This window comes from Mollisia scopiformis (genome assembly GCF_001500285.1).
Source record: "Mollisia scopiformis unplaced genomic scaffold LY89scaffold_15, whole genome shotgun sequence".
Classification (NCBI taxonomy): Eukaryota; Fungi; Ascomycota; class Leotiomycetes; order Helotiales; family Mollisiaceae; genus Mollisia; species Mollisia scopiformis.
This window is the reverse complement of record NW_017263595.1, coordinates 589249-605802: the sequence shown is the minus strand read 5'-3', so window position 1 is coordinate 605802 and position 16554 is coordinate 589249. Positions and strand designations below refer to the sequence as shown.

General features: G+C 48.2%; 5 protein-coding genes across 5 annotated transcripts; 3 read left to right on the top strand and 2 right to left on the bottom strand.

Annotated features, from left to right (window-relative positions):
- The first annotated feature begins 365 nt into the window (after positions 1-365).
- LY89DRAFT_686111 (MFS general substrate transporter) lies at positions 366-2836 on the top strand. The gene has a single exon (XM_018215211.1). The coding sequence runs from the start codon at positions 782-784 to the stop codon at positions 2546-2548; it is 1767 nt and encodes a 588-aa protein (XP_018069705.1). The 5' UTR covers positions 366-781; the 3' UTR covers positions 2549-2836.
- Positions 2837-2918: 82 nt separating this feature from the next.
- LY89DRAFT_110485 (uncharacterized protein) lies at positions 2919-3568 on the top strand. The gene has a single exon (XM_018205068.1). The coding sequence runs from the start codon at positions 2970-2972 to the stop codon at positions 3435-3437; it is 468 nt and encodes a 155-aa protein (XP_018069704.1). The 5' UTR covers positions 2919-2969; the 3' UTR covers positions 3438-3568.
- On the bottom strand, positions 3517-4655 carry LY89DRAFT_110461 (uncharacterized protein). The gene is made up of 5 exons (XM_018205067.1): positions 4151-4655; positions 4028-4093; positions 3928-3978; positions 3848-3877; positions 3517-3798 (listed from the first exon to the last, which is right to left on the bottom strand). Exons 1-5 carry the CDS (start codon positions 4537-4539, stop codon positions 3597-3599), a joined length of 738 nt encoding a protein of 245 aa, XP_018069703.1. The 5' UTR covers positions 4540-4655; the 3' UTR covers positions 3517-3596.
- Positions 4656-9716: 5061 nt separating this feature from the next.
- LY89DRAFT_588003 (SET domain-containing protein) lies at positions 9717-11746 on the bottom strand (the record flags this gene model as incomplete). Its single annotated transcript, XM_018209456.1, has 4 exons — positions 9717-10176; positions 10225-10674; positions 10813-11219; positions 11327-11746. The coding sequence occupies 4 exons, from the start codon at positions 11744-11746 to the stop codon at positions 9717-9719; spliced, it is 1737 nt and encodes a 578-aa protein (XP_018069702.1).
- A 2190-nt stretch (positions 11747-13936) lies between these two features.
- On the top strand, positions 13937-16264 carry LY89DRAFT_588035 (glycosyltransferase family 4 protein; the record flags this gene model as incomplete). The annotated part of the gene is made up of 5 exons (XM_018209458.1): positions 13937-14044; positions 14097-14494; positions 14594-14869; positions 14924-15131; positions 15179-16264. The coding sequence occupies 5 exons, from the start codon at positions 13937-13939 to the stop codon at positions 16262-16264; spliced, it is 2076 nt and encodes a 691-aa protein (XP_018069701.1).
- Between the last annotated feature and the right edge of the window lie 290 nt (positions 16265-16554).

Genomic DNA, 16554 nt, shown 5'->3' with positions numbered 1-16554 from the left:
TCGAAGGAAGGGAGGAGTCGTCTGACTTCGGATATTACCGTTCTTCCTATTCGAAAGCTTCAGGTAGACTTTCATATTCTAGGTATTCTTGCTGTTGACGTCTCAGCTCTTATGCGGGTAGCTGGCGCGAGAGGGCGTTGCAAAATATCGGATATTACCCAATCCGCCCGTCGGAATGCTTCAAGTAGACAGGCGTATTCCAGGTTTTTCCCGTCGTCCGGCTACCCGGCTTCCAAGCGTGCAGCTGGCACAATCCACGCTTACACTATTTCGCGGCTGAAATGCACGAAAGGAGCTATTTCGGTGGTAAAGTGCTCAAACATTCTCGCAGCTAATTAGAGCCAACTAACTGTATATCCGTAGAGCGAATGAGCGCCACTCAAAATCGAAGAGGCTCTGTGAAAACGGAGGATCTATCCCACCGAAAAAAGTTCTCGAACTCCGACGAATACAAAATGCACATATCACCTTACCAAAAGACCTACGTTAGGAACGACAACTCCCGCATTCTACCTCATCCATTCTCACTAAAGTGTGAAAGACCCTCTTGGACCGCAACCCTTCGGAATGCAGTTAAGTACATATTGGCTTTCTCTCCCGCTGTAGCAATTATTGGAGACTTGGCGCGAGTATCATATACCATATAGAAAGACACCTCTCTTCGAACGTTCTGCGCTGCTCGAAAGGCACAACGGCTTTATCTCCTCTCAAACCTTCCCACGACTGATCTCTTCGTTTGAGTCTTAGCTGACAGCAACAAATCAACACTCACTAGCCGACCATGTCATCTCACGACGACACTCCCACCGAGGCCAGTACATATCCAGAGAAAGAGCCTGGTACCATTTCTGAAAAGGACAATGAATCAGACGGTATCGAGCATGTCAGACCAGCAAATGACGATGCGGTAGACACCAATTTCCAAGCTGGTGTCCAGAACATCGAGGCCGTGACCGTTACATGGTCGATGACTTGGCTAGTCATAGCCTATGCTCTGATCTGGATCATCTACTTCATACAGGGTCTGGTATCTGGCGTCACCGGTGCCCTCCTTCCATACGTTACCTCTGCCTTCGCTCTGCACTCGCTCACGCCCACCGTTGGAATCCTGAGCGCCGTCATCGGTGGAGTTACGAACCTCAGCATCGCCAAGATCCTTGATATTTTCGGGCGTCCACAGGGTTTTGTCTTTTGCATTGTCCTCACCGTCCTGGGCTTGATTATGTCGGCTGCTTGCAACAACGTCGAAGCCTATGCTGCCTCTCAGGTTTTCTACACCGTCGGCATCAATGGCATCGGATACAGTCTCAGCGTCTTCGTTGCCGATACATCTTCACTTCGCAATCGAGGTCTCATGCAGGCTTTTGCTGCTTCACCGAATCTGATTACCTGCTGGTTAGCAGGACCTATCTCCACGTCCTTCCTGGATGGAGCTGGATGGCGCTGGGCGTTTGGCATGTTCTGTATTATCGTCCCAGTGGTTACCCTTCCTCTCTTCGGTCTGTTCCAGTATCAATATTCGCGGGCCAAGAAGGCGGGAGTTATTTCGAAGCGCGAAAGTGGACGTACTACCTGCCAATCCATCGTCTACTACACACGCGAGTTCGACGCTCTCGGCCTCTTCCTAATATCTGCTGGTGTCGCGTTTTTCCTCCTGCCATTCAACCTTTACTACCAGCAAGCCAAGGGATGGAGATCGGCCCTCATTATCAGCTTCTTGGTTGTTGGGATCCTGCTTCTTATCGCCTTCGTGGTCTGGGAGGCATTCTTCGCGTCCATTTCATTCTTCCCCTTCGCCCTCCTCCGAGATCGAACAGTTCTAGGAGCCGGTATCCTTTCCTTCACGCTGTTCATTAGTAACTCATGCTGGGCTCTCTACTTCAGCTCCGTCCTGCAAGTGGTTTTCGATCTGAGCGTTACACACGTCAGCTACGTGGTCCAGATCCAAACCGTTGGCAGTGTCTTGACTTCTCTCGCCGGCGGTGCAGTTATATCTTATACCGGGAGATACAAGCCGATTTCTCTCTACTTCGGCGTTCCCATAACGGCCCTCGGGATGGGATTGTTGATTTACTTCCGCCATCCGGACCAGAGTATCGGATACATAGTTATGTGCCAGATCTTCATCTCTTTCGCCAGCGGTGTGCTCATCATCACGGACGAGATCGCCATCATGGCCGCGGCAGTCGAGCAACAATATTTCGCCGTCAGTATTGCCGTGCTGGGATGTTTTGGAAGCATCGGATCTGCAATTGGTCTCACTATTTCCTCCACTATCTGGCAAGACATCTTGCCAAAGAAGCTCGCTTTATATCTTCCTGCGGAGGAACTGCCCAACCTGGTCATGATCTACGGCGATCTTACGACGCAATTGTCGTATCCTCCTGGCTCGCCGACTCGTCTTGCTATTCAGCATGCTTATGGGGATGCGCAGAAACTTCTGGTGATTGCCGGTACGGCTGTCTGGGTTCTTGGCTTTCTGGCGGTGTTCATGTGGCGAGACATTAAGGTTACTGGCATCAAGCAGACCAAGGGTACTGTTGCATAGGTTGTTTGGAGCAATGCTGTAAATGAGTCGAGAATCGCTCTCCACATTTCTCAGATTGAGTGACGGAAGATAACATGGAAGTTGGGCAGAACTTAGGAAATCTAGGAAATCTATATAATGGAACGCCGTGCTATGTACAGAGTCTTCAGCATAAAGTGATGTGAACACAGGTGCTTTAGCGACTGCGATCACTACAAAAGCCCGTAAGCGAGAAAGCCCCTGAACCCACACAGCCGTTCTCGTTAAAGAAACCACTAAAACAATAATCACCCCTTTCTTAACGAGGAGAACAAAAAACTATATACCAAGAAATAGAATGCCACATTCTTCTTTTATGAACAGGTGTACATAAACATCAACTACGCTCACTTAATCTCGCCATCATTCTAAGCATAATAGGCCCCAAAAAAGGGGACCTAGAATGCAAGAAAACAGCATCGACGAAGTAGATCTCATATCCTTCGATGTCGACTTAATAGATCTTGACCCCAAGCCCAAACCCACAGAAGACGAAACGGCCCAGCCAACCCACACAGCCCCAGACACCATCCCTGCCCCCGGACAAGACCCCGCTCTCGACGACGAACCAGAAACGACGTCCCAACCCACAATCCTGTCACAAGTCAACAGCCATCTCCTCCCCTTCCAACACGCCAAAGCCCTAGGAAAACAGCTGCATGGAAAATATTTCGAAAAACTCTTGACACGCTACCTTTCTCTCCGGCGCCAGATCAGCAACACGCAACACGATGACGAGATTGAGAAATTGAAGAAAGGAGCAGAGGAGTTGGTGAAGGAATTGGTGGGCACGATTACTGGGCTTGAGCTTGGCGGAGAGGTGGGAGATGAGGGAGAAGTTGGAGAGGATGGAGAGAGAGAGGGTGGTTGAGATGGGGAGGAAAAGTTTTTAAGAGTAAGTCAGATTTGGGGTAACGCCGACTTGACCATAAAGAAGACCACTAGCGTTCCGAAAGCAAAAGTCCAAACTCCATCTCTTCCCTCCCCATTCCTTCCTATCCTTCGCTTTTCTTGACCCGAATCCTAATCCTCAAACCCCATGAACCTGCCTCAAATGTTGCCTCAAATGATCCTTCCTCGCAAATCCATTCGGAGCCGCCTTGTGACACCCCACAAAATGACACACATGATTCCTTACTCCGTTATGCACGCGTTGATGCCGATAAAGCTCGTATCGGCGCTTGTAAGATGCCTGGCAAGTTGCATGGGCGCAATTATAGCGGGTTGCGGGACTGTGTGGTATGTTAGCGTGGAAAGCGGGAGGTGAGGGGGATCACTTACCGGTGCGGGGCGGATGAGAGGGTTTGTGGTCTAGGCTAAGTGTTAGCCTGAGTTCAAGAGGGGCAGAGTGGAGGACTGACTGAATGGAATCTTGATTGTTGCGATCTGGGGCTTGTAGGGTAAATTCGTTGCTACGAGGACTTAGTATATTTGGAACTCTTCGAAGAAGTTTATACATACACTCCAGACGCAGACACTTCACTCCCTGGTGAACCGAATGTATACATTGGCTGTGATTCTTGTGTTCTGTTACCAAACAGTAAGCGAGGATCTAGAAAGTTCGAGTTTGAGAGAGAAACTCACGAGTTGAAATCAGTCTGAAAAAGCTCAGCCATTCCCATGCTAGAGTCATAGTTGAAGTCCGTCGCATTATCGAAGAGAATGAAATCGTCATTAAGGTCGAAAGTGTCGAAAGGTTGAAGGGTATCAAAGGAAAACGTTGTCGTTGGAGGGCTTTGAAAGCCAACGAGCTCGCCAGTATAATCGGTTGGCGTCCCGTAACGTATTTTATCGCTCCATAGATTGGAGGTAAATGAATCAGGCTGGTGAGAAAGCTGCATTGTCGCTGAAGTAGATGCGTTGTTGTTTGATTGCTGGTGTGAAGGTAGAAATGGGTTGGCTAAGTTTCTTTGGCAAAGCTCACTGTCTCCTGATGTGGTGACTAGTGTACGATTTCCCATCAAAGATACCATGCATCCCTCTCCTCCATCTTCTTGTTTCCACCTCTCATTTTGAATGGCCGAGTTTGGTGTAAACTGATCGTCAGATCTTTAGGCGGACCCAAAGGATCAAAGGTAAAGGGCACGAGACATCAAAGAGCGAGCAGCATGGGCAACGAGGCCCTGCTACATGTAAGCATTATGCCCTTTCGTGGGATGGAACGTACATATTGTTGTCAACTCCTGTAAGTTAGTTTTCCGAAGGATGGTGGTAGCAAGAGACAAGGGAAAACAGAGAACTTATTGGTATCCAGTAAAGAGATTTGAGTTTGAGAATCGAGATGAGAGAGAAGATAAAGCACTAAGGAGAAGGAAGATAGAAACGGATAGTGGGCAGAGCGTTGAAACTCATTGTTTGGAACAAACTCGTTGTCTCATGCCTGAACTCGCTCTATGATGTCTCGTACCCTATTCTATGTCACTGGTTAAGGGGTTCATTAGTTTGAAGCTACATGGAAGCTGAAAACTGGTGATACGTACCGAATAGGTGACGGCGAGAGAGTGAAAGAGTTGACAACGGAAGGTTGGTGGTTGGACATTGGATGGAACAAAGTTGACAGAATATCCGAGGAGAGGATTACAATAGCCAGGGTGGTCGGGAAATTCGAGTCGATGATTGAGGTAGGTGAGGTTGTTGGCCGAAAAGACGAACTTGGCATGAGTCCTTGATCCGAAAGCCGGGTATGAAGGAGGCTTGGAGCCTAGAAAACCCGAGGAAAATGACAATCTGACAGTCGAGGAGTTGTTGATCTGGGATGGTGGGCGTTATTCGTAGGCGATGTAGTCGATTTGAAGGATGATGTTGGATGTCGTGGAGATACCAGCAGCCTTGCTGCTAGATGAGTGTTGCGAATAGCCAGAATATTCCAAATGGATTTCGATCGACAACTATGGAGAGAAAGAGTAGTCGTAATGTAGTCCAGCGAGTTGGAAGAGATGGAAGAACCGATACCCCTGGAAGGTATGACTCTAAAGTGGGAAGAGGCCGTTGAAGATCATCTCGTGGTGAAAGATGAAGCTTTAAACATGTTCTATCATCCTCAATGTATCGCCCTTTCGTCAGAAATTCATTGTAGCGCTTAACTTTCGCCCTGTTCATGCACTGGAGAGTGTATAATTCTGGTGTGCGAAACCAGGGCGAGGCTACTAGCGACTCTCAACCTACCAGAGGATCGCCCTTTGAAATTTTTGACGCCTCACACTAAATTCCAACAATTGAATAACTTGAAAGAAGATACCGAAAGGACCGTAACAGGGGAACAAATCATGCGATAGAAGACGATTTAGAAAGCGCAAAGCCGCGCTGCACTGGCGCCTGGAATGGAAGCATCATCGTGAATTGTAGGAATCGAAATGACCAAAGCAGATACCGAACACATGCCCCTGGAAGGAAGTTGAGCGCAGTGTTCGGCATAATATAACTTTGCGGATTTTGCACGTTTCGCGCATCTTGCGCAATATGCGCAGTCCGCGGAAATCTATCATTTCATATATTTGAACAATTCTTCTGATAATGTACCAGCACTGAACAAAACTGCTAACAAAAGTATGCACTAGAACAAGCTGCGAGAAACGGGGAGTAGCACGAACCAGACCTTTAAAGATTGGCTTGAGAGAAGCCGGTACATGGTTTCTCACGACCTGCTGCGACATTTCCTTTGGATGAGAGTTGAGGCTCAGACCAAGATACTCTAGAGCTTGCCAAGCAAATGCACCGAGCTGTCGACTCCGACAACGTTCATGTGGCCCCAGGACAATGCAATGCTATATACCTCTATAACAGAAAATCGTAGCAGTTGGCCAACGTGACACAGCCTGATCGTCCAACAGAGGGGTATTACCAATTCCTCAGCAACAATCCCCTCCTCTGTGAGACTCTGAAGAGTGGTCCGCGACCCCCGCACAAGAAAGCCTTACAGTTCTCCTCACCAACTGAATCAATGAGCCGCCATGCTTCGTGGAGAGCTCTCATCCAAGCGATTCCCTGACTGCGCCGCGCCAAGCTCGGTGAGCGGAAACGAAAATGCGGCTCTAGAGTTTGAACTCTGAATCTGTCCCATCATTTCAGACCTTCGAAATTGATTATTGGGTGTGTCATTCTGTCTTTGTAAGATTGATAATCTGTATTGAGAACTTTGGAAGCGAAGGTTGGAACCGGAGCGAGACTGGTGATGATGAAGCTTCAGCCGCCCTCTGACCCGTGCCCTGGGGCGGGATATTCAAACCTAGGTTAGGCTTTCGACCACTGAGAAGCTGTCATTAATTACAGCGCCGAGGGTGTGCATGGCACTAGCAGGCAAGAGGAACCTCCCGTTCATCAGAACTGAACTGCTATGCTCATAAGTAAACCAATAGAGACAATGCTTCCCAGCTGCAAACAAAGGGCATTCGGCATCACTACTCCGTCTTCGAGGGTTCGGCAGAGTCAATTATTGCCCAGCCTGGAGCCCATCCCAACTGCAAACGCAAGATGTGACCGCGAGGCTGTGGTGCAAAGCCACCACAGCCTCGCGCAACCATCACAGCACAATTGGAGGCGTTCTATCAGCTGATAGCTCCCTCCAACTGGTTGGCTGAGCCCAATGCAACCTCCAGGTAGGCGTCCCCGCCCTGTTTCTCCCATCCATCCAAGTCCAAAAACTCGCGATGGGCAAACTGCAACCCACAAACATGGCACCACCTCCCCTCTATCCCCCATATCCATCCATCGAGACCAAACCCATGGCGTCACCTCCTCCTCCTCCGAAATTCAACGCCTTCGACAGTTTCCTGAAGAAAGGGAAGACGCAACGCAGTTCTTCGCCCGACGCAGAGATCCGTCGCATGAAGACGAGGCTGGAGAAGGGCGAATCGAGACAAGCGGTCCTGGCTGATAAGTTGGCAAGGACACAACTCGAATTGAAGGCTGCGAAAGAGGAATTGTCGCGAGTCAATAATCTAGATTCTGGGTTTCGGGTGTTGAATCTTGAGGATCCGAAGGAGAAGAAATTGTTTGAGACGGAGGAAAAGCTGAAGCTACAACACGCGCGAGAGACCGCTAGGTTACGGGAAGAGATTGTATCGTTGGAATCTGAACTGCAGAGTATGGAGAAGATGTCGAGTAAAGAGTCGAATCAATCGAAGAATAAGGCTAGGAATGAGATGGCGGCGATGAGGAGAGACCATGATCAGGAGAAGATGAAGATGCGTCGTGAGTTCGAGGAGCAGATGGAGAAAATGGTTCATGAACGCCAACTTCTTCAGAACCAGGAGGCAGACAAGTGGCAGACTCAAGTTTATCAAATGCGGGAACAGCACCAGAAAGATCTAACGGGTGCGATACAAGACTATGAGATCAAGGTGGTGAGCCTGGAGGCACGACTTGAGAAGCAGGAGAACGAGCTACGCATGACCAAGGCCGACAGCGACAAAATCTACGATGTCACGCAAAAGAAACATCGAGAGGAAGTGACGAAGCTTGTGATGAGGTACAACGAATTGGAAGATAATTACGGGAGACTGACACAGGAATTGGCAGTGAAAAGTGCCTCCACTTCCGAGCTTTCCAAGACAGAGATGAAAAAGCTAAAGGAAGCGCACGATGATGAAATGAGTCGGATGGCAGAGAACCTCGAGCGAGAGCGCAATGCATTCGAAGTCAAATTCGCCATGCAGGATGACCAATACCACAGGACCATAAAAGATATGGAAGGCAAGCACAACGACGAGCTCCACACAGCCATAGAACAGATAAAGACCCAGAGCCTGAAGGAACTTTCGCATGTAAATTCAGTGCTAGACGAGCTCCAAGACCAACTCGACAAGAGGACCGCCGAACTACGCCAAACCCAAGCAAGCGTCGACGATGAAAAGAAAAACACCATCGCCGAATACGAAGTCAAGATAGAGATGCTGGTAGCTCAGCACGAAAACGAAATCAAGACTCTCCGCAAGCAAGAAGACAACGACCACGCTGTCCGCGTTGCGGGCTGGGAAGCGAAACTTCGCAAGTCCGAGGACCAGCACCAGTCTGAAATCCACCGTTTAGAGCACGACCATAATAATGAGCTTGCGAGCCTGGCGGCAGAAAGGGAGAAGCTGGTCAAGAAGCTGGATCGGTATGATCACGAGGAGGGCCATACTCGGATGCTGCTTGATGATGAGAGGGAACGGCGAAACAAGGCGGTGAGGAGATTTCAGGAGGCTCAAAAACAGTGCATCTTGTTACAAGAAGAGAATAATTCCTTGAAAGAGCAGATAGCGGCTGAGGCGAAGGGATAATGGGGGCTTTTTCGGAAGCAGAGGTGTTCTTGAGAGGGGTCAAGGTATCGTTTTCATTTCAGATCCAAGCGCAAAGAAGACATGCAGTGCCATGCAATGTTTCATATGTAATACAAATGAATGACGATAAGCAATTCCTTTTCTGATGTTCTCTACAACACTCCTGTCTCATAGAGGACATCGCGGAGGCACGTGATCTCATTGAACATGGTAGGTACTGTCAGAAGTGCATAACTTCCTGCTGCCCACCCTTCGGGGAGATTCTCCAAGCTCTTGATAGTCAACAGGGATATACCTAATCATGGAACCAGGTCTATTGTGTACAGCCGTAAAATCACAGGTCTTTTATGATGCACAGGACTCGTCGCGTAGGCTCTTGGTGATCGAAGGTGCCGGTCTACTCAAAGTTAGCAGGTTCTATGAATGCGACGCTAAGACCAAAGCTCCGATCTTCTCTTGCTACGCAAAAGCATTACAGGTTACCAGGATAAATGAGAGGTACTTGTTGTCGGTTGTGACTGTGAAGCTCAAACCCCTCCAGAAATGCACGATTCGATTCGGAACTGTCTAGCTGCATTCCACAACAACGCCAGAAGCATAAACATAGCGCAAGAGAAGCAAGCTCACCTTGTAATCAAGTACCTTCATATCAACTGTCTCCTGAAAAGCCACATATTCGGCAAAAATTTGGAGACGCTCCCTCGTTGTTTCGTCACGAGTTAACTTCCGCAACTCGGGTAATTCCGAGACGAAGTCCACGACTTCTTGGATCGTCTCTCTCTCTTGAGTATCGCCGTACTTCGGTCCAGGAGAATCGTTATGATCTACTTCTTGGAAGAATCTGCTACGCATCAAGAAATGCCTAAGATAGGGAGTGGGGTTTTGATTACTTACGAGTGCATTCTTGACAACCATTGGCATAGTTGCGAATAGGGCAAACCTGAATCTCCGTTCTTGATGCCATGATCTTGCAGTACATAGACGACGAAAATCCATACAGTCCAATAAACGTTCCCAAAGTCATTTGCAAGGATCTCCCAGCGTGGCGGTACCGGTTCGTCCTCAAGTGTAGACACGAACGAGGCAAGCGGGCCATAAACCTCAGGGTACGTACGACCAAGCCAGTCATACGCACATTCGAGGGACAATATGTCGTTGCCACCAGTAAACGGAGGTGAGCGAAAGTTCTTCAAAGCCTGAGAATGAAGATGCTGAGATTGTTCGCAAAAATCATTGTGGCGAAGAATGGTCTGAACAATGGTTGTGAAGGGGAACATGGCATGCTCAAGCACAGAAGATTGCTTCTTGCGATAATCCAAGGCAAGCACTTGATTCGAGTTACGTGGTGGCCTAGAGACGTCAGTTCCAACCGTAACTTTCAGAAAAGGGACTACTCACCCAAGATCCTTGGACGTGGTTCGGAGCTTTTCGACATCGTGGAGTAGCTTGTCGTACAATAGATGATAGACGGCAATGATATTCCTCGACATAGTACCAGAGAATGTTTTGCTACCTTTCTCCAGACAGTATTCTGGGCTTGCTGAGAGGAATCTTCGTTCTCGTTCATTGGCCACTAAGCATGACAGAGTTTCTATGAGTCCATGGGACAAAAGTTGAAAGCTAAGTAATCTATCAGGCAAAGGAGGCTGTGATAGAATGTTATACATCCACTCCTCTTCTGGCTGGCGGTTGTAGTTGATGTCAATATGACATTTTTGAGAACGCCGCAAGGAGTGAGCATCGAAATCTGACTTAGCAGACAAAGTACTGCTTGACGGTGGCTGGATTTTAAGATTTACAACATCTAATGCTCCTTTATCAAGAGTGAAACCGTAGCCAACGAGTAGTCTGGAAGATCGAAGGGTCAGCTTAGCTCAATCGAAGGGTTCTAGAAGCGAAAGGATATACTAGCGATTTGGCATTGTGGCTAGATATACTTCGGAATTTGATAAAAAACTTGAAAGAAGCTTGAGCGACAGTACTTACTCGCTGTTCGACTTGATTCCATAGAAGTTGTATATCTGGCTACCTTTTGTAGTTTGAGATGTGGTGATGACACTAAAAGAATTGTTGGGTTCTGCACTCCACCGGACTGTATTCTCGCCGTTATGGTTTCCAATATCCACAATTGGAAACAGGATCGAGAAGTGGTCGTTAAGAACATGGGTAAGTGCTTTGGTGTTGTTGAAAGAGCTGGTGTCGAGGACATCCATCCCCTTGGTAGCCCAAGAGGTTGTGAGTGAAGGACGAAAGCTCCTGGTTCCAAAGATAGTCGCTGCCCACTTGTATAAATCCCAGGTATAGTGTTCAGCATTCGAGGTCAGCTTTGCTAGGCCTTTTTCGTAATCTGACTTCCAAAGAGCAATCTTCTTCTCGATGGCAGGAGCAGAGTTCTCGAACAAATTAGCTCTATATTCGAAGGGACAAGAGGATGAAGAGATTGACAAAATCGAGCAAATCTGGAGAGGCATGAAGAAAGAGAAGGTTTTGGGATACATACCGTCCCTGCAAGGAAATAAATGTCTTCCGCGGACCACCACATTGGTGTCGGCATACGCTCTGGCTCGTCGGGCTGAGGAAGCAAACTGATATATTGCCACCAGAATGACTCTTTCTCCATCAGATACTGTTGCATGAGAAAGAAGTGACCAATAATGTGAGGAAATTCATCCTCAAGCTCAGCGAGGAATTGCGGAGGAAACTCAGGTGAGTTGTATCGCGAATAGCCCAGGCTCTGGACTGCATTGAGGTATGACAAGGTAGTCGTATGAGAAGATGTGGCAATCTTGATCTCATGAGGTATTTCTTCAAGAGCTCGAAAAGAGAGTCCTGTGATAGAGTCCTGGTAAACTTCAACTCGTTCGTCAAGAGTTGTATCATGTTGCTGTCCCCAACGTAGAAGCTCACCCACGGAAGCCATACTTGGCACAACTTCTCAGACTAAGGGCGTCAACGCCAATCCTATGCATTCATGAATTTCCTCGACTTATTCTTTGCCTGATTGCAGATGTGGCTGACATAGTCACGTGATATTAGTTGTAAATTGCTTCCGGATTTGAATGAGCATGCCCGAGCTTTAACGAATTATGGACAATCTTCGGTACTCGCTACCCAGTACTTTTGAAGAAGTTCGCACAGGTATTGACCGTGGGCAGCAATCATTGTCGTTTCAAATTTTCTCTCAAGTTGCTGGCGTTGCTAGGCTGGGCTAGAAGGCTAAAAACTTTAGCGTCAACCTTAAACTTTTGTTCATCCCACTCTTCCTCACCTCACTTCACACATCTGCCACACAAACACAAACTTTGCTTGACTCTCCCTCTCTCTGCAACAGAACGTCATATTTAAGCCACAAACCTATGATCATGATCGGCTCAAGTATCTCGATCGCTCTTGCAACCTTGTTCCTGAAATAATTCCTTGTTCTGGGCGCAGCTCTGTTATCAATTTGCTGTTCTCTTCTCTTTCCAACCTGTTATACCGTGTTCTTCCTGGCTGATCACTGTGAAAATACGAATTGCATCTGATAACCCGATATATCATTTCATGCTCATACCTTCAATCACTTCAGGTTTCACTCAAACAAGCTAATTCTGCCAGATTTCCATCCCGAATTTATTACCACACTTCGTCTCTTTTCATGACAAGTTTGCTCTAGCATCCGAGTCTGAACCCTCAAGCGTCACAAAGACCCCGATCGACCGAAATATCATACCTAGATGTTGCTGTCTATGAAGAGGTTATGCATCGAGTTGCGGCCCAAGTGGAAATATCCTCTTAGATGGAGCTACCGAACGACGTGCCTGCCATTTGGCAACTTGTTATCAAGAATTATATCCATACGGGGAAAGTCCCTCTTCGTTGAAAGTCAACGAAATACAGGTTCTATGCTCCTTTGCCATACAAACATCTGGCCATCACGGACGAAGTCAAATGAGGAAAGAAGTAGGACTAGGAGTCATAAACACTTGAACATGACATGAACGAGCTGAATACCTACGACCTGGCCATAGCACGTATTGCAGCCTACCAATATGTCCGATATCTCCAGCTCGCGGATTGAGGTTAACTTTCTTGGAAGATGATACCGTTGGTCCCCGACACGATATGGCCAACGATCCAAGAAAACCGAATCGCTACCACTGAAATTACTTCGCTGGCAATCGAGAGTTTTACGAAGATAAGAAGGATACATATATGATCATCTGTCGTCCGGCATGGCTTTTACACTTGTTTACTGAAAAGTCACCGAGGCAATTAATTCGGTTGTGCGCAGTGGCTGTAAAAGCCACATGATCACTTGTAAGGGGGGGAGCCACGGTCCCAAGCTGTGAGTATTGAAGGCGAGTTCGCCAGAATGGAAAGACCTCACACGGGCAAGCAGCTGTTCGGCAAGGATCGTGATCCATTTCTATTAACACCCCCACGGCCCACTCCGGACCGTCTCTCGGAGCATCTCTCCACGAGGTTGAACCCAGCTAGATGAGTAGTTGGAATCAAGTGCGGTAACGAGCCGGGGATGTAACCACACCAGAATAATACTCAGCACCACACCAAGAACGCCACCGATTGATGATTGGACAAACTTTCAGCCTTGCTGAGGAGGCTGACGATCCTCCCTTTCCCCACACGAGGCTGTCCCAAAAAGTGGCCTGATCATAACAGATTCGGTCATTCTTGCCACCCCCATGATCACCCGTGCCTGCGCCGGAATCCGAAAATTGACATTCGACAGCAAGGATTGTGCGTAGTTAACAGCCGATTCTTCGTGCCACCAAGAATCATTTTGTTCGGATCGCACAGCCTCGAGCCACGACCTTCGAGTGTAACCTCATTTCTCAGAAAGCATCTGTGTCCCTCTACTTCCCACAATTCTTAAACAATAAAAGGGCTGCCAAAGCATCTTCAAGCAATATCAAGCGTCAAAGATTAAGCACTTACTATTTCCATTTCCAAAGACAACAATCAACCGATCGTCATGATCGAGAACAAACCTCTACACCTACTAGGTGGCGACCTCCATGTGCCAGCGGGCACGGTAACACCGCCTTCCCGAGTACCTACACCTCTGCGAGGAACTCCCAAGAGCTTACGGCCATATGTCTATGCTCTCATGGCTTTCAAACATGGTCGCACTTTTCAGACAAAGCAATCTGCTCACCGCACACGAAGACTGAGCCAGCTGGCAACTCAATTGGGCCCATTTGCACCAGCTCTAACGGTAAGCCGCTACACCGCTGTTTTTGCATTGAAAGTAGAGCTGACATCTTCAGACATTATATGCTGGAATCTCAGCAGTCTTCAGCGACTCCCACACCGCGGTAGTTGCAGTTGCAATTCACGACAATACCTACCTCCTCGATTTCTCAGTTAAGGATATTGAGCTCAATGGCGGAGCAACTGGAGAAGACCGAATTGCAGACTATGTGGTTCAGGAATTGACATCGTACGAACACAATAACCTAGCCAAGTTCGTTGGCGCGGGCTTGCCATATGAATTGCTGGCAAGAGCGCCAAAGCTATGCTCGCGGTTATGGTTGGAATTAGACATTGTTCCAATTTCAATTATGCCAGAGCTGGAGGGGCATGAAGCAGAGAGCAAGGATCGCACATTTTGGAGCGCAAAGTGCGTTGATGAGCAAGCCGACTCGATGGCAAGAAAGTGTATCATGTGAGTTTCTATCATCCCCCCCTCATATGAGCTTTTTCAGCTCGACGTTTTTTTTCGTTTGCCTCCATTGTGTGATCTTTACTGACATGCTTTTGACAGGCACTTTGGTCCAAGTCTTGCCCCAATTCTGCAAGTGGGTTATCGTGGCGTCGTAGAAGTGGATTCCGGCCAACGAGCCCACATCCTCTCACTCGAAGACTTCAAGACAACTTGTGATCCCCCCACGTGGGATGCAATGATGCATTATGTGGCGTCCTTGAAGAAGCTAGGAACAAAGATCGCCTTCTTCAGTAGCACACCACAAGGTGGTGGAGTGGCCTTGATGAGACATGCTCTGGTCCGATTAGCAAAAGTCTTAGGTGTTGATCTGACTTGGTAGGCCCTACACATGCTTGATTCTTCTACAACGTTACTAATACTCGTGATCAGGTACGTACCGAAACCAAAGCCAGGTGTCTTTCGTATCACCAAGACTGTCCACAACATCCTTCAAGGAGTTGCCGAGCCAGGTGTTGTCATTAGTGCGGAGGAGAAACAAACCTTAACAGATTGGATTGAAGACAATGCAAAGCGTTACTGGCTATCACCAGGTGGACCTTTGAGACCAGCCGAGGAGGGCGGAGCGGATGTCATCTTTGTAAGTCACATGTTGAGTCTCATAACAACACTTACTAATTGGAATAGATTGATGATCCACAAATGCCAGGTCTCATTCCTCTCATCAAGACCTTGACACCAAACCGCCCAGTGCTTTACCGTAGTCATATTCAGATCCGTAGCGATTTGGCTATGACTCCTGGCTCACCACAATCCGACATCTGGCAATTCCTCTGGTCCAACATTAAGCATGCTGACATGTTTATATCTCACCCAATTCCGTCATTTGTCCCTGCCAATGTCCCAGCCGACAAGGTTGCCTACCTTCCCGCCACAACCGACTGGCTCGACGGTCTAAACAAAGACATGAACGAATGGGATCAAGGATACTACGGCCATCTCTACAACGAACAATGCCATACCCTCCGCATGACCGAACTCACCTGGCCATTCAAGAAATACATCGTCCAAGTAGCACGCTTCGACCCCGCAAAAGGCATTCCCACCGTCATCGAATCGTACGCCGAGTTCCGCCGCCTCCTAGCAAAACACCACCCGCACATCGAGCCTCCCCAGCTCGTCATCTGCGGCAACGGCTCAGTCGATGACCCAGACGGAACCATCATCCTCGACCAAACGATGTCCCAACTCGAGCGCCGTTTCCCGCACCTCATCTCCTCCATCTCCGTCATGCGTCTCGCGCCCAACGATCAACTCCTCAACACGCTCCTCTCAGCTGCACACATCGTCCTCCAGCTCTCCACCCGAGAAGGCTTCGAAGTAAAAGTCTCCGAGGCGATCCACAAAGGCAAGCCCACCATCGCCACCAACTGCGGCGGCATCCCACTCCAAGTCCAGCACCGTAAGAACGGATACCTAGTCGAGCCTGGAGACTGGAAGGCTGTCGCGAAACACTTGCTGGATCTGTGGACTGACGAGAAGCTTTACGAGGAGATGAGTGCATTTGCTAAGATCAGCGTCAGTGATGAGGTTGGAACGGTGGGTAATGCGTTGAGTTGGTTCTACCTGGCGGATAAGTGGGCTAATGGGAAGGGAGTCGTGCCAAAGGGGAGATGGGTGAATGATTTGGCGAGAGACGAAGCTGGGGTTCCCTATGCGGAGGGGGAGAAGAGATTGCCGCGTGATTTCTGCCTTGGTCGCGTTTATGATTGATGGGAAGATGATTCGGTGAGCTTGGGTATTCGAGATTTGGTGTTTCGGGAAAAGTTAATGGTGTTTATTTCTTTCTTCTATTCTCTGGATGATAGGCATAGATTGATGAACAGGAAATTTTTGGGCCGATGATTCGGCGTATGCAATGCATGGGAATCAGAAAGGCTTTGGTAGAAGGGATCACATACACTACTCTAAGAATAGATTTGATCTTCTACACTACAACCTTTCATCAGGTCGCTCGTCTTCATTAAAGTTTGTCCCACATCAAATCTGAACAGAGCCGGTTT

Bases quoted from the DNA above. Each gene is read 5' to 3' on its own strand.
- LY89DRAFT_686111 (XM_018215211.1), top strand. From the start codon at position 782: ATGTCATCTCACGACGACACTCCCACCGAGGCCAGTACATATCCAGAG.
- LY89DRAFT_110485 (XM_018205068.1), top strand. From the start codon at position 2,970: ATGCAAGAAAACAGCATCGACGAAGTAGATCTCATATCCTTCGATGTC.
- LY89DRAFT_110461 (XM_018205067.1), bottom strand. From the start codon at position 4,539: ATGGTATCTTTGATGGGAAATCGTACACTAGTCACCACATCAGGAGAC. The intron at 3,979-4,027 runs GTATGTATAAAC...AAGTCCTCGTAG, and splicing joins GAAGTGTCTGCGTCTGGAGT to CAACGAATTTACCCTACAAG. The intron at 3,799-3,847 runs GTAAGTGATCCC...CATACCACACAG, and splicing joins CTCTCATCCGCCCCGCACCG to TCCCGCAACCCGCTATAATT.